Below are 23596 nucleotides of genomic sequence, written 5' to 3'. Positions count from 1 at the left end.
AAAATATTATGTTTAAGGGTCTTAAGCAACTCCTAAAAAAAAATTTTATTTACAAATTTTTTAAATTTAGTAATAATTTATTACATAGAACACATTTAGGGGGTATCATCAGACAATTTCAAAAAATGATGTTTTATGACACTTATCTTGAATGTCATAACAGTGGGGTAACACAGGAGTAATTATACTCTGTATAATTGTTCCTGTTATTTTATAAGTTAAATCAGAACCATACTTTCACAATTGCAATAAATACAATTGCACTGGGCTCCCAGTATTCAAGGGGCACCAAGTATTAAAAACATGTTTTTCTAAAATGAAACTTATTTACAAGAAACTAGAAACCAAATCTTAAGAATTAATTAGTACGAAGTTACTTTTCAATTAGAAACTTATAATAATGAGTATTTAATTTGCACGCGCAATCAAATAAAATACTGTTCAAATGAAAAAGAAAATTCCAGTCAAAATTTCCCCTAGGAAAAACTTTGAATCTAAAAATCAATAGAATGAAAACATGAAAAAATATGATTAGTTTGATATCAATTTAGTTTGAGAAATATATACCTTCTGTTGTTATATTGTTTCAAATTTTTACTTTTTACTTTTTAACTTTTTAATTTTTATTTTTTAACAATTTGTTAACATTTTTAAACTGACTTGTTATTTAATTTACATTTACATACAACATTTAATTACCTTAAATGTTGAAAAGATGTTATGAAAGTGAATAATTTTGAAATGTATTATAAAAGCTGTATTGTTTTTAACTGATCGAAACTTAGCTTTTAGGGGTAGCAACGAATAATGCTGTATGGGCTGATAATACTTTAAGCATTATCAGACCGTTTGTACATTAATAATTGCACAGTGTTAAACATTTGCTAGCCATGATTAAGCAGTCAGTAATGCTATACAATGCAAAAAAGCTTTTTCGACTTTCCTGGTCTAACATTTAAGACATCATTAATTATGTATAATTAGTCATGCAATATGAATTCTTTATAATAAATTAAATCTTGAAAATAAATTCGAATCAATATGACATGCTTTTTCAAAGTGCACACAGAGAGTATTTAATTTTGCTGTTAATGCTATAAGATATGATCACATAAGTATGGTAATATTCCTTAGCATTATTTGTAAATTTTAATTACCCTAAATTTTTTAGAGAGCTGATGTAAATTAAATGACATCATTACTTATTTTAATGTTAGCCCCTGCGCATTTATTAAAAGTGTGTTACCTTTGGATAGGTATATTTAACTTTACTTCATGATAAAGAATTAATCTAAAAAATAGAATCTCTAAAACAAGGCAAATATGAAGCATACACATTGAATTTTTTTGTTTTTTTGTTTTTTTGTTATTCACCTCCTCAAGGCCGAGAAGGCCACTACAGATGAGGAGGCTACTTAATAGTGGTTGTAACCCTCTCCAACTCTATAAATCCGAAACACTCGAGCAAGGCCGCTGCACAGAGAAACAAGTTGACTGTGGTACTACCATGTTAAAATTCAGCTATACCTTTTTAATTCATTGTTGAGTGTCCATGTACTTCAGATTATACTATTAATTTAAAAAAAATTTTTTTTTTTAGTGTATTTTAAAACTTTTTTTTTTTCTTAGGTGTGTATATATTTGTTTTTTAATATTGTTTAATATTTTTTATTTTAGGGTGTTATCAGCACTAACATACTGGTCACCAATATTTGGTGAAACAGAGTATCTTCCTATGATGGTTTTTCCAATCATTAAACTGTTCCCTAATAACCAGCTGGTTTGCTTTGAAGTTGCAGCAACAATTCTATGTAATATTTTTTGTACAAATTTTGTAAGCAAGTTTTTGATAAACTAAGGATTAATCAAGATTTTTAAAACTTGAATTAAACTAAGTGATATGTAATTTTTCTTTTTAAAAAGCGGGCAAGTGTTAAATTTGAGTGCTATTTTATGTTCGTCACTTGAATTTTTGCTTCTAAAATTCATAACTCAGAACTTTTCAATAATTTTTATACCAATTTTTCTAAGTTATGGTAATTTGTAATATATATATATATATATATATATATATATATATATATATATATATATATATATATATATATATATATATATATATATATATATATATATATATATATATATATATATATATATATATATATGGAAACTATTAGTACTATTTAGATATAAAGTGTTTTTTCTGTGTGGACACTAACATTTAAATTAGGAGACAGTGGAGTAAGAATTTATGAGCTTGATACTATTATGACCTTCACAGCCAAATGACACATTATGTTGTTGTTTTTGGTAATTCTGGGTCTCCCACAAGGATTTCCCTAGATTTCCATCCATTGACTTGGTGCACTAAATGATATCATAAACAGTTTAAGATTGACTATAAAATCCAAAAAGAAAATTTTTGCTTTGATGATAAAATGTGTTCTAAGTGACTATCGGTTGTTCTATGTGACAAAATGGCACTAACATATATTCACTGTAGAAGTAGCAGCTGCTATGATTACTTTCATAATGAATATCACTAGTTTTTACTGTGTTACTAGTGTTTGATGCATAAAACACATTTTAAAATCAAGTCAAAAATTTCATTTTTGGCATTTTAAATAAGGAATTAAATATTGCGTTAAAAAATATTTTATTTGAGCGTCACCAAAAATTTATTATATTATGTTTTTAGTTAAGCTGGCTAATCACCATTTTTATATTGTATGTTAATATTTTGGTTCAATTTAGTTATATTTAAAATCATTATTCAGATTTTTTAATAAGTTTTTAGTAGATATGATGATATGTTTAGTAAGTTTTTAAGTATTGTAAAAATTTTTATTTAGTAACATGGTGTCAAAAATGGTTTGAATTTTTTCCTAATCCACCATTGACCATCCTAAACATTATTGAGAAAATGCTTGGTTATCATGATCCACCTTTACTCAATCATTTTATTAAGCTTGATGTTTCTACGCAAGTAAGTTGAAATTTGTTTTTTAGATTCTTGGATATTTGATTTATAAGATTTAAGAAATTTAAAAAATTTAATATGACATTCAAGTTGATAATTCAAGTTGACAGATTCTTTAAACATGTAATCATTAATTGTAAGTTATGCTCTGCAACCCTTTCAGTGTTCTGCTTTATAAAATAACACTGGATTTTAAAAATTAACTTTGAAACAATATTTTAAAAGAAACATTTTAGCTCTTGCATTTAGACTGTTCCTGTTTATCTTTGAAATTTTTATTATAAAAACAACTCACATCTCTACCCATACCCCCATACTATTATCAAAAAATATTTCTTCCCAAGTAAACCTTGTTTTTAAAAATTTTTGAATGGTATAGTAATTTCAAAAAAAAAATTTTTTTGTTTTTATAAATTATGATTAGAGAAATATATACATTAGGGTGTGTCAATTTGATGACTAAAACCCAATATTTTCAAAAAAAGAAATTTTATAGCGAAATAATGGTAGGATTTCATAAATGAAATGGAGTAATACTTTAAGTGGCAGCTACATTTTTCTGGGTTTTATGTATTCAATTTGCTAGGATTTTGACAATTGTTAAAACAATGACGTATTTCGTTTTTCCATTTAAAAATTAAACTTTAAGTGGAAGAAATTTATTTTGGACCTATTAGGAGATATTTTTTAAAACTTAAATGCAATGATATACTATATAAACCAGATGTCTAACTTGCAGGATTTTGTTGGACAAAAAATGAACTATTGTTATAAACAAAAAAATTTTTTGTTTATAACAATAGTTTGCCATTTGTAAAAAGAGCAAAAGCTGAAGCCGGAGTGTGGAATAAAAGTTAAAAATGCAAGTCAAAAGCTCTTAATAAATTAAAGATTAATTTATTGAGACAATAAATTTAAAAACAAGTTTTAATAATTATAAAATACTTATAAAAGTTTTTTTATGTTTATTAAAAAGTATTTAAACTCATAAAAATGCTTCAAAAGCATCTGTCATTTTACTTTTCTATTCAAACTTCAAACTAATTGAAAATAAATTAAGGAACCATAAATTATTATTTTACAAGTATTCTAATTTCCGCCTAACACTTTTACATAAATAGTATTAAAATTTAAAATATATTTATTTCATTTAAAAAATAAAAAGTTAAAAATATTTGTTTACAAGTTTAATCTGCCATTTGTAAATAGGGCAAAATTTTGGATAGATATGTTGGAAAAGGAAAACCTTTTTTACCATCTGAGTTCCCTACTGCAAGGGAAATTTTATGATATGGAATATTTTTGAGAGAGACCAGTGACCTAAATAAAAGAAACTATAGTGTCGATAAACTAGTTAATGATATGACTCTAGCTTTATCTGCTCAATGAGAAAAAGCTAATTGCAAGTTTTTACATCCAGTAGTAATAAAAGAATGTAGTATTAAAGCTAAACTGAAGTATCTGTGGAAAACTGCAGTTAGCCTTGTTAATGCAAAAAAATCAATAAATAATAGTTCCAAAAATCAACAAACTTGTTGATATTTTATCCTATAAATGTTTAATGTTTTGTTCAGATTATGGTTGTGATCATGGCTGTAAAAAGCAGGCACATATTAAATGTATGTGTGTACATGAAAATAAAATTCCTGTTATAGAACTCAGCTTTATCAAGTCACAAAGAGACAAAGTTGGAAGTTTTGCACATTGCTATATTGGTAGAGTAGACAAATTAGAATCAACAAAAATAAAACAAGTTGCAAAAATAAAAGAGGAGTATCAGCAGCAATTAGAAAAGAGAGTTAAAAAATTTAAAAAAAAAGGAAAAAACTTAACCAAATGATTCCAGAAGGTTATAATTGCTTTGCACAGATTAATCAAGTAATAATATGTTTGTTAGTAAAATTGGATAAATTAAATGTTGATATAGTGATTTATAAAAATATCTCAATATCCTTTTTTTTACATTTTAGATTTTTTATAAACCATTAACTTAATGATAATAACAAAAAGTTTAGTTCTTGTATTTATTTTTTTTAAGTTGAAAAAATGAGTTGACTCAGAACCAAATATTTCTAGAGAAACAGAACCTTCCAATGATATTGTAAAAGTTTATAACAGAATGGACATAACAAACATTGCACTTGCAAGTATGAGGCATCACACTAGCTTACGAGAAACCACAGAAATAGCAACAGCGGCACTTATGGATTCAAACGTTATAACAAAGAATGATTATTGATCACAGCAAGGTTTAAAGGGCGCAAGAGAAGTTAGCAATCAAATTAGAGAATAAATTTTATAAAGATCTTGAAAATAATGTGGTTTGCTGTATTTTTTTCGATGGCAGGAAAGATAATACAAAAGTGTTAACAGAATTTGATGGTAGGTATTTCGCTGGGCTTCTTAAGGAAGAACATTATTCTGCAGTTACTGAACCAGGTGGTAAATATCTATTTCATTTTGTTCCTGATAAGACTGATCACAAAAACCTCAGCAGTTAGCAGTGCTAGAAATAGGACCTGTTTGCCATAGCAGGTGGCTCACAACATCATTAAGATTTTGCAAGATATGGGTTTCTCAGCATGGCCTAGATGGTATCAACCTTCAAAATCTTAAATGGATTGTTGAATTTATTGTTGGTATTTATATTCCAAACTGGTTTAACAAAGTTAAATCATGTTGGGTTGAGGGACCAAGACACATTTTATACCAATTAGAACTCCTCAGAAGCCAGAGGAAACCAATTCTTGATATTGTAATGCTTACAATTAAAAGATCAGCTTGGTATGCACATTCAGAAGCTATTTTACAAGCTATGATATGCAGTGAGAGTAAAGTAGAAAGAGTTCAAGCTGCGGAAATTATTCTTAAGCTTTGTGAAAAATATCACAAGCAAACCCCAAAAAATATCACAAGCAAACCATAATATTGGTGTTTATAGCCATAGACATTAAAGAACACCAGATATTAACATTGATGGTAAAAATATTTTTAGTTTGATAGGCTGGAGCAATAATATAACAGAACCACCTTTAACATGCAATCTTACATCTTTGGGTATAAAAGATTTAATTAATAACCCCATGGTTGTTCCCCAATAGAGTTCACATACACAATCAATCAAGAGGTGTGTACAGCTAGTCACAGAAGCTGCAGAAGATGTCTACACATCAGAAAGAAGGGAAGCTTACATAAGAACCCAATTCATTAGCAGAGAGTTGATGTCTGCTAATAGGAGCAAAAACGGCATGATGGAACTTCTAAACTGTACTTAAATAATAAAGTGATTTTTTAATTATTATTTTTTATTGAGCTCAAAAAGTATAACATTCTGCTGTTGTTTTAATATTCAACCTTTATGTTTTGTATTATTATATTTAATAAAAATTTAATATTCAATGGATTACTTATTATTTTACTTATTATTCATAACATAACAAATTTTTATATTTATATATTTTATTATTTAACAAATATTAACAATTTAATATTTAACATTAACATAAAATTTAATATTTAACAAATGTAATATTTAACAAATTTTTATATTTATATATTATAAATTTTTATATTTATTTTTATAGACAAAAATATGTGCCTAAAATGAATTTATTTTATGAGAAAGCTTGTATTATAAGGATTACAAAAATTATAGGGCTCTCTAACAATAGGCCGTCAAAAGAAGCCCTAAAATATATTTTGTAACAAAATATAAGGGTTTTTATAGGGACATTGTTACATATTTTACCCATATAATAGAATTTTTCAATTTTTTTCTTTACATTGCAATAAATAGAATACTTAAAATAATAAAAAATAAAACTGCTCAACTCTAGGCATAAAAAAGATTTTTAAAACAGCTAGCCATTATTCTGTGGGTGCGCACCAAGTAGTTTGTAAAATAGCCATGAAGAGTAAAATTAAAAATTAAAAATAATGTAACTAGCACTAAAATTCAACAAAACTTAAGGTTATATTTCTTATATATATATAAAATTCTAATATTTGTTTTAATATAACTTTTTTGAAATCATTTTTTTTTTTAAATGTCACACCCTAATATACATATATTAAAACATTTGAATGTTAAAGATAAGTTGCATAAAACTTTTGCTTTTTTTTTTTTTGAAACACAGCTTTTGATATAAACACAACACTTGAACTTTTTATGCAAAATGTTAGAGTTTCTAAAAGTAATAGTTAAATAAAAAATTAACTTCAGAAAAATAAGAAAAGTACAAAGTACTAAGTGGAGTATTAAAATCAGAAGTTTTTAACAAAAGAGTGGCACTCATAGCTGTCATTTACTATAGTAAATGACAGAATCAAACAAATAACATATCAAATTCAAATGTGCATTGTTCAATATAGTTAAAAAAGTTTCAAAATAAAGAAATAGGGAAAAATAATTTTTTGAATTTAAAACTTTTATAAATAGTGATTAAATCTAAAGAAGAGAGATAAAACAAGATTAAAAATTTGTTTAAACAGATTATATTTAACAACCTCGTGTATTTTTAAATTAAAAACAAAAGTTAACAAACTACTACCAGTTATCTGCACTATCAGTTATTATAAAGAAGATATCCACACTATCAATTATTATAAAGAAGACATTCACACTATCAATTATTATAAAGAAGACATTCACACTATCAGTTATTATAAAGAAGACATTCACACTATCAATTATTATGAAGAAGACATTCACACTATCAATTATTATAAAGAAGACATTCACACTATCAATTATTATGAAGAAGACATTCACACTATCAATTATTATAAAGAAGACATTCACACTATCAATTATTATAAAGAAGACATTCACACTATCAATTGTTATAAGTAACAATAGCAAAACAATAGGTTACAACTGTGTCACATTGAAATATTTGTTTGATTATATGAATAAATATCCAATTGAAAACAAATTCTATTATGTAAAGTATTATAATTAATATATTTTACTGTTTTGTTTAAAAATTCTAAACAATCAATATAACCTGTATAGTTCCTATATATCTATTTACCTATATATTTATATATAGATGACTTTCCATGCAACGTCACATCTTTTTGCAAACAACATGCGCGCGCATACTTTTAAACAGAAAACATTAAAACATAACAAGTATACATTCATAAGTTCATAATATAAATACACTTTAAATGTATTTTTGCATTTTTTTTTTACATCCTTAAATAAAAATTTTTTTACATCCTTAAATAAAATTTTGTCTTATTGAAAAATGATTAAAATAATTGGTAACATTTAAAATTTTCTTTTTGAATTACATGGTAATATCTAATAAATTGAGTGATCCTTGCAGTCATATAATTAACAAGAAACATTTTCTACATCAAATTTCTCTATTCATGAACATTATGCATAGGAACATTAGAAAGTTGTCTAGATTTTGCGTCTAGATAATTGTAGTCCTTTGTAAAAGCTATGATTTTTAATGTTGCCTAATAGCATTTTTAATTCAATACACCTAGTCCTCAGTGTAGTGAATTAATAGTAGAAAATTAAAACTCAAGATGGTATCTTTAAGTTACCATATTTACTAATTTAAGAAGACTTAAATTAGTAAATATGGTAACTTAAAGATACAGTAAAATTATTTTATATAAAAGAAACAATAGTTATCGAATAAAATTAGTAACCAATAGTAATCAGCATCAAGTATATAGTCATTAGGTTTAAGCTTCTGATAAAAGTTCATTTTTGTTTTAGTAATCTTTCTGATACACAACCACTTCAGCCAGCAGATAATAAACTAATTGCCTCAGCAAACTAGTTGATGTTTTTTATTATATACCAGTTACATATTTAATCAATATGTTTATAACTGAACCAAATTTGCTATCAAAGTTAAAATTACTTTCTTGCAATAAAAACTTCAGTACAATCAATAATACAAACAGTCTTTAAACTTTTTTTCAAAACCATTTTTGTAGGTTTTTCTTTCTTGGTCCACAATTTGGCCATAAGTCAGATTGGCAACTCTAGCAGAAAATTGGTATTATTATTTTTAAGATAAAACAATATTGCAAGGTTGCTGTACAAAAGCAGTTTATTTGATGGACTTTGTTTTAGCTTTATAAGCACAATATCAAGATGGTCCAATCACAAGTGATCTAAGATTTAACTCTTTTGAATGGGACATTAACATTCTTACATTAACATTCAGACATAACAAGTCTGAAAAAAAATTATTTTGTTTGTCTGAAATATGTTTACTTTGTTCAAGTAGAGCTTAGTTTTTCAAGTTCAGTAATTCAATTAAGTTTTATGCTGCATTAATTAAGAGGAAAAAGTTTAAAACTCTTCTTTATAAATATTGTGTTGATAGTATTTAGAAATAGTAGACTTTCTATACTAGATTTTCTCAGTATAGTTATCAAGATCTATATCGTAGATTAATATTCAAATGGTTGGCATTTTTTACATAAAGCTTTATAGGATACTTTTCTCATCTCTTTTTTAGATCAAACTAGAAATTGGAGTTATGAAATCAGATGGATTAGGCTAATCAATTAGTTTTAAATCCATTTTCTATGTCTTCTACTTTTAAAAATTGATTTTCCTAAAGAAACTCTGTAAACTTTAAATCCACATTAGTTTTCACATCTTTTTGAGTAACTTGCTACACTACAATTTGTTGAAATTTTTTAGTTCTTAAAATAAAACAGTGAACTAATTAACATAGCAGAACATACAAATATTGCAATGTTTATACTGAAAATAATATGTTAAATAACCGATAGGTTTTATCATGCATTAGATAGATGTGGAGAGGTTAAGGTTATTGCTCTCTACATTTCTAAAGCTTTTAAAGAAGTTTGGCATGCTAGACTTCTCCATAAGCTTACTTCTCATGGTGTATCAGGTAACATCTTTAAGATTATTGAATCCTTCCTTACCAATTGTAGTATTAAAGTTGTCTTCAATGGACAGCATTCTTTTCCATATCCTGTAACTTCAGAGGGTTCCTCAAGGTTCTATCCTTGGCCATATACTCTTTTTAATTTACATTAACAATCTTACAGAAATTCTCACATTTTCTAGATGGCATTTTATAGCTGTTCACTGATGATACTACCTTTTATTCATGTTTTGATGAGAAAAAGCTCTCTGATTACTTGGAAAGGGCATTTGAGCTTGAGGGATCTCACTTCTGCTACAGCAAGATGCTCTCAGTGGCTGGTAAACTTTAACTCAGATAAAACTCAATTTTTTTGGGCTAATCATTACCAGAATAATCTTGATCTTCTTAAATTTATGAACAGCCTTATTGGAAGTGAAGGTGTTAAAAAGAAAAAGTTTGTTATATTATCTTGACTCTACATATAATCCAAGAAATACAATTTCAGATCTTAATTATTTACACGGTTTAATTAGTTGTATATATAATATGACACTATTGATTTCAATAAAAAAAATCAAAATCAGATCTTTATATTCTGCTCAGCATTGTTTCCTAATCTTTTCACATTGATGATCTCTGCAGTTTTATTAGCAATTTTAATTATCTGTGGCAATAGGTATTACTGAACTCAATTTATATGTAAACAATACAAACACAACAAATATATCTAAAAATGTGTTTAACATTGAGTGTTGCCCTTGTGAGGCTAAAAAAGGTGTACTCTTCTATATCAAAGCAATAATGTAATGATTTTCAATAATATTTAAGCAATCATGATTTATAGGAATTATCAATTTAAAAAATGTAAGTTTAAAAATGTAATTATGTATTTAAATTATAGTTAAATACATATTTACATTTGTTGATATGTATTTAAATATAATTTAAATACATATCAACTTGTTTCTCCGCACAGCAGCCTTGTGCATCAAGGTTCTTTTTTCAGAGTTATAGAGTTGAGAGAGGTTTGCAACCACAGCTAAAGTAGCCTCCTTGACGGTAGTGGTCTTCATGGTCTTGGGGAGGGGAACTCAAATTTAAAAAAAAAAAATTAGGGGAAATATACAAATTTTTTTATACTGACTTAACAGATTTTATTTTTAAGCTTTATGCATGGCCAATGCTATACACGCTCTTCTCAGAAATAATGACAAAGGATGAATGGCTTGTAGTTTGGGATAACTTGTTTTCCAATCATCCTGCTTTTATGTTATACTTTGCTGTGGCATATCTTATTCAATCAAGACAGTCTTTGTTTTCAACAAAATTGAAAGAAGATGTTGAGGTGAGATATTTAAAATTTTAATTTAAATTATCACTACTTAATATGTAATATATTTTTATAATGTGTATGTAAATATATATTAAAATGTGCATGCCTTAAACATTTAATATATAAAAATATTTAATAAGTTAAAAAATATATTAAAGTTAATATAGTATGAAATTAATAGATTATTTTAGTATATATTTATAAATACTATTATATTTTTAAATTTAATGTTTACTTATGCTTTTTTCAGTTTTATTTTCACCATCATAATGCTGTTGACATAACCTTAGTAATCAAAGAGACTTACCGATTATCAACTTCTACGCCAGCATACCTTGATCCTAAAAGTATGCTTCATGACTTTACTCCTTTAACTAATGGACAATACCCAATATTTGATTGTTATCCTGCGTTTGTTGTAGATTATCTTGTATGTTTTTGTTTCAAAATAACAATTTAAATGCGTTTTTGACTATTGTGGTTTTTAGTTACTTTTTTGTTCTTTTTTTTTTTTTTACATACTTTTATGTTTGTAAAGGTTGAAGAAAGAGAAAGAATTAGAGAAGAAGAACTTGAATATCTAAGACAAAAGCAAGTGAAACTTTTTTAAAAGCTTGAACTTTCATAAAGCATCTTTTTTTGCAAAGAAATCTATTATATTGCAGATTTTTTTTTACAAATTCAGGCAACTGACTTTTGAGTTCAAAAAACAGAAGGAGCTGACAAACAAAGAAGAGGTAGCGTTTTATAGAGAGCAAGACCAACTACTAAAGGCTGAACAACAAAGAAGAGAACTGATCATTAAAGAAGAAAATAAGTTGGCAGAAAAGCGTAAAAAGTATTTTTTGAACAATTAAAATTGCTATTAAAAGATTTTTTGCAGGGCTCAAATTCAAAAAAATTATTTTTACTGTGAAGGCAGAAGTTAAATTATTCTTAAAGCTAATACTGCTTGAAGTAAATTATTGTTTTTTTTTTAATGTATTACATGTTTAAAAGAGTTTTTTAAGTTATGAAGCATTGCAGCTCATAATCAGGATTTGAGACCTGGTAAACCAGGGGTTTTCTCTAATATGCATAAAAATTCCGATTGTATTTTTATGTTGTTTTGTGTGTGCCTTGTAATTAGTTCATGTAGTTTTTATCAATATGCATCCTGAGGTTTTTTTATTGTAAACCACTACAGCATGGAAAATAATGGCTGGTCAACAGTCAATGACCTCCTAAAATAACTTAAATTACTATTTTGACCTCCCATTATGAATTCTTGCTGGTCATTGTAGACAAGGTTTGACAAAATATCAGGATGTAATTTGGAAAATAGATATACTAAAATTTCATAGAGTCATTTAAGTTTTAAAAATGCGTTCAAAATAGTTTTGAAGATATTTTAAAGTAGTTTTTACAATATGCTACTTTAATTCGCTTTGTTGACGAATATTAAATAAGACGTAAACTATATGTATACATTTTTTGGCTTCACTTATTTAGATTACTTTCATTTTCCTGGTGGTAAAAATCCTTTTTTTGTAATTGAAGTTCTTATTTTATTACTATTTTAATAAAAAATCTTTAATACATTATTATAATATTAATATAATAATATATAATGATTGGTGTATTTAACTAAGAACATTTTTTTTCACTTTGTTTTTCTTTACTTTAAATCTTCGTATTTATTTGCCGCAAATTGCAATAAATGAGTTAATTATAGACAAACTTAATGCGCATTTGCACTTTTTTTTTCTATGATTCTTAAAATATATATATATATTTAGTGAAAATCTTGTTTCATGTTTCAATTAATTTTTATATTGTCTACTTAGTATTTAGTATTTCGTTTAAATAGCAGCGCACAAGAGTTAACAACATTATTATTAATTGCCAAATAATATCAACAGTTTTTATAGTAGTGTTTCATAAAATGATTGTCTTCTTAAGTATTCCGTTTCTTAAGTAAGTTAAGAAGTATTCTTAAGTATTCAGTTTAAATAGCTGTGCACAAGACTTAATAACATTGCAATTAGCATTTTTTTAAATTATTTTAATGAGCAGAGAAATAAGATGTGCAATTATTTTTCTTTAATGTTATTAACTTTAAAGATTGAAATTATTGTTTTGTTATTATTTGAAATTGTTGCAGATAACTAAGAACGTTTTCTCTTTCAATTGTGCTTTTTTGTTGTTGTTTTTTTTCAATCTTTTTATTTAATTTTCCTATAGCTTTTCTCTCTGTATGCGAAATCATTGCAATGAATAAATTATTTTTGAATAAATTTAAAATTGTTAATAGCGCATTTGCACTTTTTTTTTCTATTAAATAAGAAATCAGATGAAGTCTTTATTTGAAAATATATTTGTAGTAAAAACTTTGTTTTATGTGACATGAGTAACTGTTATAGTAGCATTTCAAAAAATGATTTCTTTTCATATTAAGTATTCAGTTTAAACTTTTTTAACATTTTATAAATTTTTTTTTTGATATTAAGTACATATACAGTTCTTTTTTTGCTAACCCGCTCTGTCTCAGTTGTTTATGTCACTGGTTCTAACTGTATTTTATATTTTCATGTTTTTTAACAATGAGAAACATTTCCCAAAATATTTCTAAATTGCAAAAATTTTGATTTCACAACGGTTTGGATATTTAAGTATATTACCAGGAGGAATTTTTGTAATTGACAGTATTTCCGAAGTCAATTGTGATGAGTGCCACGCTGATGTTTAAGTTCAATGTTATTCGGAATTGTTTTATCAACTGGAAAAACTTGGTTAAAAATGTAATACATCAGTGCTTCTGTCATTGTATCTTTTTCCAAACCCATAATATTTTCTTATTTTCTGTTAAAGAAATATATAGCTAAATTTTGCAAAACTATTTTTGCAAGAATGATACAATCATCCAAGTTTTTTGATGCGTGTATATGAACTACTTCTACAACTACTGAGCAGTCAGTCTTATTTAAGAAAATTTCCAAAAGATAATTCATTGTTGACTTCATTTAAAAAATATAAAAACGAGCCTGAGTAAAAGCTTTCTATGATAAAATTTATCAACTACTGGGAGATTTCTAAAGAAGTTTATTAATTTTAATTTATATGTTTACTAGTTTATGATTGGTATATAAATTTAGTTAACAAAATTAATAGTATTTTAAAAAGTAAATTAAAATTTTTACACTAGCTATTTACTAGTTATTTTTGTTTACGCAACTTTAGTTCAAGTCATAACTTTAGACACTGCTAAGACTTCAAATTTTTAATGTCTTTAAAATGTTAAAAATAGATGTAGAAGGTCAACCACAAAAAATTGCCAAAAAATGAATTATTTTTAAAACTTTTCCATAAAAATGAAATAAGATTTACTGGTTAAACAACAAATATAGAATTTGAGAATTCCCTCTTCCCCCTAATTATAATAAAGAGTTAGCGTTTGTGTTTTTGTTTTTTGTAATTTTGTTTTATATTTTTTGCTATTTTAGATTGTTTGCTGTAAGAAGAGAGTTAGCTCTCCGTGAGTTAGAATCACATGATATTGTGCGTAGAAAATTTCTGCAATATCAGCGCAGTTTAAAAAATATTGAAGTTCAAAGACTTGATGATGAACTAAAAAGAAAAGTAAAATTAGTTTGCTTCACTAAACTAATAGTAATACTTCAAACTATAATAATGTTATTGTCAATATACTTCGATCAATGTTATGTATGCATTCATACATACATACATACATACATACATACATACATACATACATACATACATACATACATACATACATACATACATACATACATACATACAAACATACATGCATACATACATACATACATACATGCATACATACATACATGCATACATACATACATACATACATACATACATACATACATACATACATACATACATTCATACATACATATATGTGTGTGTGTATTTATACATACATACATATATACATACATACATATATACATACATACATATATATATATGTCTGTGTATTTATATGTATTTAAATATATATGCATGTGTATATATAAATAAATATATATTTATTTATGCATTATACAAAGTATATATACACGGTTCTTTAAATGATGCTCTTTCCCTATTAGACAAGGTGCATAAACATATTGTAAACATAGTTGGATCTGCTCTTGCAGCCAACCTCCAACCATTATCACATCATCGTAATGTTACTTCTCTTTCTCTTTTCTACAAATACTATAACAGGCACTGCTCTAAAGAGTTTGTGTCTCTTGTGCCATCTACTAAAATTCATTCTTGTGTTGCTTGTCATTCAATTAAATCTCATCCTTTTACTATGGCTGTTCCTAAGTGCTCAAAAAATTCTTATTCTTCTAGTTTTTTTTTGCTTGACCATCAGTTCTTTGGAATACACTCTCTTCTTTTTTTCCTGACTTATATAGTTTGCAATCTTTTAAATTGTCTGTTAACTGTTATCTTGCTTTATAAACTTCATCTTTTCTCTTCAAGTAACTTCCAACTCTAATAGTAGCATCTTGTAGCTTGTAGTTGGAAGTGAAGTTATTTAAAAAATAAAAATAAAATAAAAATATATATATACATATATATAAATAAATATAAACACATATATACACATATATGCATATATATATATATATATACACACACACACACACACACACACACACACACACACACACACACACACACACACTAATAATGCTTGAACTATTGATTGAAGTAAAATTGTATATTAAGGGACACTTTAAATTGTTATTAGAATTGCAAAACTACCAACCTTTTTAATTACCAGTTTTTTGGTTTAAAAAAATTGATTACCGGTTAACTGGTAAATTAACGGTACTTTTGCACATTTTTAAAACTTTTCTGAATTACATAATATTAATCTTTTGAGGTCTTTAAAAAAAAAAAATTTTTCCTATCAGGTCCACATTTTTTTTTACTTATTCAACTTAAATATAACAGAAAAAAATATGCTTGACCCATGGCTTCTCTGTATTTTTTATAAAAAATAGGTTTTGAGTGTAGCACTAAATTGTTTCATTTTTATTCCGCTAAAAACACTATGATCTAAGTGCAAGTACTAAACAAGAAAGAATAAACAAAAATATGTTAACACTTGTTTTTATTCACAAGTAAATTACAATATTGTCTTTGGATACCCTATTTTACACAAAAGTCAGTCTTTGTATGGTAAAGTTCAGTCTATGGCATTATTACTTGGAACTTGTGCAATAAAATGTGGCATTGTCATCTAATGATGATCGTCTTCCCCTTTGTTCTTGAATGTTATAACGTGCTCCAACTAATTTCTCAATAAGGTTTTGTCTGTAGGTTAGGTGTTGAAGTTAGTTTTTAACATTGCATTCACAAAATTTATTGAACAATATATAACTGTTTACAACTGCAACTTCCAACAACCAGAAAAATATTTTTCTCCTCCAAGCGTTTTCTTGACTTGCGTAGAAATAAATAGCTAGAACAATAGTGATCGGTCCCATATGTATCAACAGCTCCCTTATGTTTTGAGTAATTTGCAATTACAGTTGGTTTATCAATGTCTACAATACCTTTTTTTGTTCTTTGTTTTGCAACTTTAGTTGTTCAATAATGGAAAGTACTTAGCATCAGAATCTGTCGCCTGTCCTGCCATGCCAAAACCATAACATTGGAAGAGTGTACATATGCAGAAACTTCGTGCTTTTTTAATTTGAATTTTTTTATATCTTCAGGTAACTGTTTTCTATTTTTCATTATTGTCCCTGTAATTTGTATGTTCATTTTGAGGAGTTCTTGTGCAAGAGGAAAACTAGTATATAATCTGTCAGTAAATAAGTGATAACCACTACCTTGGGCAACCTCTAAAAGCTCATCACGCAAATGCAACACGATTCGACTTTTAAACTGCATCATAGGTCTTGCCAAACCTTCAGTAGTGCAATGAATGCCTCACTTTGTGGGTTTTTGTGAATTGTACGTGCGAAATGCAACTCTACCTTTGAATCCAACAGTACTTACGTCAATTGCAATGTTACGAGATGAGACAAAATTTCTAGAACAGGAACTTTTTATTTCTGATACAACACAATGCACTTTTCTTGCACATCTATTCAATTCATAGATGGTGGGGAAACATGCAACATTCAATATATCTGATGAAACCGAGTTCTAGAGAAAACTGCTGAAAAAAATAGTATGTAGTTCAGCCAATCATAAAAAAAATTATGTTTTATACTTGATTTTTCATTCAGAGCCATATTCAAAATAGTACCAAAGTAAGCATGAATTTCTTTAAGTGTCACATCTTTCTATTTATGCCAAATAGAATGAGATTCCAAGTTGTTATTTTCAATTTTTGACTTAGCATAACGATTAGTTTTGGTTACAATATCTGCAAGTAACTCATCAGTAAAAAATAACTTGAAAAATCTAGTTCACGTGTTAAGTTTATTGAATGCTGAGGACCTACATTTGCTACTGTGAATGGCAGTGCTTCGAATGTTGAAGTATCTTGCACTACATCCACCCTATGTTCAAAGCAGGTTCATTATCAATTTCATTTAGTTCAATATCTTCCTCTGACTCTGATATCTCTGAGAATTCAGTCTCAGATTCACTAAAAGTGTATTCACTGTGGCTTTCATTACTTGTTCCATCCAGTGTCTTCAATACTTTTTCAGTTGTATAATGTTTCCTTCCCATTTGTAAATAAATTTTTATTAAAAATTTCTAAAAATATAAGTAAAGTTGGGTGACAGGAATAATGTGAATTTCGGAATAGCGTCGAATATATTAAAAAGGCCTAATGTCGCAAAAAAAAAGGAATAGTGTTGCAAAAGAATTTAATGAATAGTGTCGAAAACAAAAAAAAGCAATAGTGTCGCAAATAATAAAAGGAATAATGTCGCAAACAGTAAAATCGGAATAATGTTGCAAACAGTAAAATCGGAAAGTGTCCTAAATAGTGAAGACGGAATAGTGTTGCAAATAGTAAAAACGGAATAGTGTCGGAAATAGTAAAAACGGAATAGTGTCGCAAATAGTAAAATTGGAATAGTGTCACAAATAGTAAAAACATAACAGTGTCGCAAAAAGTAAAACTGGAATAGTGCCACAAATAGTAAAAACATAACAGTGTCACAAATAGTAAAAATATATACATACCTTTACTAACATCATCTGCTACCTAAGACGGGTTGTTATCTGCATCTGAATCATCACAATCACTTTTCATTAGAAAGTGTTCCAAATCTGAATTGTTTATTTTTGCCATATTAATTGTGGGATAGGCAACTTTTCCTCAATTTAAAATTTATTTTTCTATTAAAGTAAATATGATTATAGGTAGTAGCAGTACCGGCTTTAGTGGGTGGACTGGGTAGCAGCACTGTATAGATGGGTTTTGGGGTTTGGTACTTTTTCCACAACAAACTACATACTCAATGTATTGTTAGCAGTGATTTCCAAAAAAAATTTCAAATAATACCGATTCAATACTACAGGAAAAACAGGTCGTTATCAAATGCTTTATACAAATGATACAAATATTTTATCATTTAAGGAATATTTATTTGAAGTTTATGATAAAAACTTCCCAAAATGTAACTTTTATAAAACAAACAAAAGTCTAGAATAACCATGGGTAACAAAAGGTCTTAAAAAATCCTCAAAAATTATTTAATACCTTAAAACAAAATAAATGTCAAACCATTTGAAAATCAAAGATATTACCTTAAATTCATTTGCGACACTATTCCGTTTTATTGTTTTCAACACTATTCCTTAAATTCATTTGTGACACTACTCTGTTTTTCTGTTTTCGACACTATTTGTTAGATTCATTTGCGACACTATTCTGTTTTTTTGTTTTCGACACTTTTCCATAAATTCATTTGCGACATTATTTCTTTTTCTATTTTGGACATTATTTATTAAACTCATTTGCTACATTATTCCTTATTCTGTTATTTGACAATCAATCATGTGACAATTTGTGACACTATTCCTTTTTCACATTTTCGACAATCAAATTTGCGACAATAAAAATTTGCAACAATCGAAATTTTGTGACACTATTCCGCCACACCATAAAGTTAGATGATTAAAAAATGTTACTGAAAATCACTAAGTTGAAAACACACTATAATATTACCAATTGAACCTAGTAAAACGCCCAAGTTAGCTTAAATAAATAATTTTTTTTGTATAAACTAAAACATAGTAGATGTCCCATGGGACGGGATATTAGACTGCAACAAAAATTTCATGATGTCCTATCATGCAGAGCATTGGACTGCAAAGGGTTAATATAGAATTCAAAAAATTTGTAATATGAATTCATTTTTAAGTTCATCACTTAATACTTGTGTTTTGGTGAGTTTAACATAAATTGTAATGATATATCTGCTATGTAAAGATTAGCATCTTCACACAATGCTTCTTCGCAACACAATGCTTCTTCACAACACAATGCTTCTTCACAACACAATACTTCTGTAGCAGTTTTTAAAAGCTGCAAGGTTGATATTTTGCTGGATAATATGCCAATATAATTTTTGTCAAATGTGATGTAGAATCTATATCAATTAAACTTTTTTGTTTAGGATTTCTAACTTTATAAAAGCGCTCCAACATTGCTAGTATTCCAACAGTTTTAATTCTCTAAACTTTATAAAATTTCATTACTCAATTCTCATTTGATACTTCTCTGCAGTATTTCATTTTTCGTCGGTGGTAGGCAAAATATTTTATCAATTTTGTGAATCTTTTCTATCAGCAAACCAATACTTGCATGCCTAATAATTAGATTAATGTTCGTTTTAGATAATAGCTCTAAACTACTAATATCTTCTTCCTCGTTGTTTGAAAAATGTTCTTGTTCTTAATAAGTTAATTATTCCTCTTCTCCTAAAATATCTGATAAGCAGCGATTACATTTATCATAACGAACCTTGATAATTGCCAATTAAATGTCTTGCACTAAACATAATTGATGATAGGCACTAATTACCTTTCCCACTTTCTTCATTACCGATGCCCCATTTGTTCTAATTGAAACTACATTGTCTAACAAAATACCAAATGTTTTAAGTTTTTTCTCTAAAAGAGCAATAAGTCTATCTGGTGGCATTGAACCATGACCTCTAGCAATACTAAGACTCAACAATTTGCCATATGCATATATATTTACATTCATATAACAATGTTTTTTTACTAAGTCCACTCATCTTTTTATCAATGACTGAAAAGCAAAAACATAAAAAAACAAATAAACGATAAGGAAAAAAAAAAGAAAACTTAATAACTTTAGAAGTATCGATTTTCATGTTAAATTAAATTAATGTAATTTACAATTTTTTTATTGTTTATTAATAAACAGAGATCAATGTTGTTATGTACAAATTTATTTAACTAGACTTGTACTAAATATTACACTTAATTAAGTAATTTACCTTTTCTTAAAATACTCCTTGCTTTCTCTTGTATCTCTCAAATCTCTTCATACTTTAAACGCTACAGCTTTTATGAGCGTTTGCACAAGAATTCCTTAGTGCATTTGTCCAAATAAAATTGCTTTTGTAACAATCATTAATAGTGTCCAGAGGGAATTTAACCAATCGTTAATCATGTTCTAATGGAGTTATACTAATCTTTAACAATGTGCAAAGAAACTTATTTTTTTACCATTCATTATATTTTACTTTCAGTTATAAAAAAACATTTGTAAAGTGTTTTTGAAGTGAAACATTTGTAAAGTGTTTTTGAAGTGAAACATTTGTAAAGTGTTTTTGAAGTGAAACATTTGTAAAGTGTTTGCATTTTTTTATGAGTTTGGTTTCTTATTAACCGATCATAGCTTTTCAGATTTTTCATAATACTTTTTTTTTACTGATTTTAACAGTTATTATCGATTTTTTTTTTTTTTTTTTTAGATTATTCACCTCCCTAAGGCCCGAGGGGGGGGCCACTACAGTCGAGGAGGCTACTCATTTTTTTGTGTTTTTTTTTTATTTTTAGTTGTTATTCGTGGTGCAACCCTCTCTTAACTCTTTAACTCCGAAGCACGAACCTTTCCAAGCAAGGTTGCTGCGCGGAGAAACTAAGTTGATTTAATTACCAGTAAAAAAATTATACATTTTTATTTGATTTACCACGCAACAGGTACACCAGTTAACCGGTATTTCAATCCCTTATTGTTATTGAACTTTTTTGTTTTTAGATTATTCAAGGTCAACAAGAATATGATGCTGTGTTAGAAACTGTAGAAATTAAAGGACTCGAAATTGAAGCACAAAAAAGAAAATTTCAGCAGGTTAGTAAGCTTTTTATTTTTTTAAGTTATATCAATTTAAAAAATTAAATCATAGTTGTTTATTTATAATTTATATATTGTATAATTGTAATTTCACCATGTAACAAATTTTCACTTTTGTTCTGTTCCTGGGTTAAAAGTGTGTTTTCCTAGCCCGTTAGGTCTAGAACAGAAAAGAAATCACTGTTATTCAAGAAAAACTTTGCTTCTGTGACCGAGACAATGAAATTTGGAAAATCGCATATTTTTGAGAAAGCTCTTGATTTGACACTCTTTAAGCTTTTAAAAATGAACCGAAAATGAAAATGACATGAAATTTTCCAGAAATGTGAAATACTATCGTATATTTTAGTATGTATAAGTTACAGTCTTCAACTTTTTTCAAAAATTATCTCTACATAGCTTGACAGTTGTAATGGTTACTTTTTACCACTTCAGAATAAAACAACTTTGTCAGACCTAATACAGCGAACAGCATGGTTAAAAAAAATCATTTAGTGTGTGTATTTAGCACATATTGATGTAATTATACTTCATGGATCACTTTTCTCCTCTGTACCAACCTGTAACATAGCACATAATAATAAGTTTTACAAGATTTTTTATGTTTTTTCTGTCATGACAGCCGTAACTGTGACAGTCCTAACAACAAATCCAATGCATAAAAACAACAAATAAAATGACAGAATCAATGGTGTAAGAAAAAATGTATAAATGATTATTAACAACCATGTATATTATGTAAAAAAAATGGGCTATGATATCAAAGTTCTCAATTATGGATATGCTATACAATTTTTTACGCTACTAAATAGTTAACGCTACACAACAGGAGTGTAAATAAGCTATGGTATGATAAAATGAGTTTTTTAAATAACTTTTTATGCTTAAAAATATTTTTAAATAGTTAAAAAAAAAAGTATTATGTAGTTTACTATGTGTTTTAATAACTTTGTTGCTTTTTTTTTTTCCTCTTTCTTTCAGAATTGTCCATATAATATTGCCCCCATATATATATATATATATATATATATATATATATATATATATATATATATATATATATATATATATATATATATATATATATATATATATATATATATATATATATTTATATATATTTATATATATTTATATATATTTATATATATTTATATTTATATATATATACAGTGCTGGCTTAAGGTATTTTGCCACTCGAGGCAAGATCCCATTTTGCCGCCAAAACTATGAGTGATGTATAAAATCGTATATTTGCAAAACATTAAATCCAAACAGTACAAATACAAAAAGCAAGCAAAATACATACAAAATGGGCATATTTTAACATGACTTAGTGAAAGAAGTTTACTTTCCTACTCTTTTCAGATGCAAAAGCCTTCAATAATTCAGTAAAATCTAATTTTTTAGCCATATCACTTTCTATGGAAATTAAAGAAAGACCTGTCAAAAGGTTTTGTGACATAGTGGATCTTAAGTAATCTTTAATTAATTTCAGTTTTGAAAACCTGCACTCTCCAGATTCAACTAATACTGGCTGTGTTAACAGAATTCGTAAAGCAATAGAAACATTTGGAGTGAAATTATTGTTTCTTAAAATAAACTCTAGTAGTTTTAATGGTGACGTTTTTGGTTCAATTAATTCAGACAATGCAAGCAATTCATCTAATTATTCCATGCCATCGATATCTGCAGAAGTATCTGTGCTTAATATTTTTTGAAGATTTAAACATTTTTCTCTAAGACTTTCCTTTGAAAAATCTTTTTTAATATTTGCAATTTCGTACAGGAATTGAAAAGCATCACAGTTTTCATTTAATTGGTTAAATCTTTCTTCAATCAAATTTATAACACTATCCAAATGCAATTAAAAGATTCTATTTTAAATCTATCTTTTGGATTTATACTGGGATCATCTCGATTTTCATAAGAAAGCATTTGTTTTTTAAACCTTGGTCTAATAGAAACTTCAAATGAAAATGATGATTCCAAATCTAATTAACTCTGCATCAGAAATAACTTTTTCTGCATCAGAAATAACTTTTTTTAATTCAGCATCAGAAATAACTTTTTCAAAAGCT

The 23596-nt window shown here is 27.0% G+C and overlaps 1 protein-coding gene across 1 annotated transcript in view; it reads left to right on the top strand.

Annotated features, from left to right (window-relative positions):
- The window catches only part of LOC136092264 (TBC1 domain family member 31-like), a 75948-nt gene that overhangs the window by 31881 nt on the left and 20471 nt on the right, over positions 1-23596 (top strand). The window contains exons 13-20 of the mRNA XM_065820088.1: positions 1678-1811; positions 2856-2989; positions 11024-11203; positions 11442-11621; positions 11730-11782; positions 11877-12029; positions 14674-14809; positions 21420-21512. Of these exons, the coding sequence (XP_065676160.1) occupies positions 1678-1811; positions 2856-2989; positions 11024-11203; positions 11442-11621; positions 11730-11782; positions 11877-12029; positions 14674-14809; positions 21420-21512 (1063 nt within the window). The remainder of the gene's footprint in view (positions 1-1677; positions 1812-2855; positions 2990-11023; positions 11204-11441; positions 11622-11729; positions 11783-11876; positions 12030-14673; positions 14810-21419; positions 21513-23596) is intronic.

Source organism: Hydra vulgaris, chromosome 15 (assembly GCF_038396675.1).
Source record: "Hydra vulgaris chromosome 15, alternate assembly HydraT2T_AEP".
Taxonomy (NCBI): Eukaryota; Metazoa; Cnidaria; class Hydrozoa; order Anthoathecata; family Hydridae; genus Hydra; species Hydra vulgaris.
The sequence above is the reverse complement of the archived record's forward strand: the minus strand, read 5'-3'. Positions and strand labels throughout refer to the sequence as shown.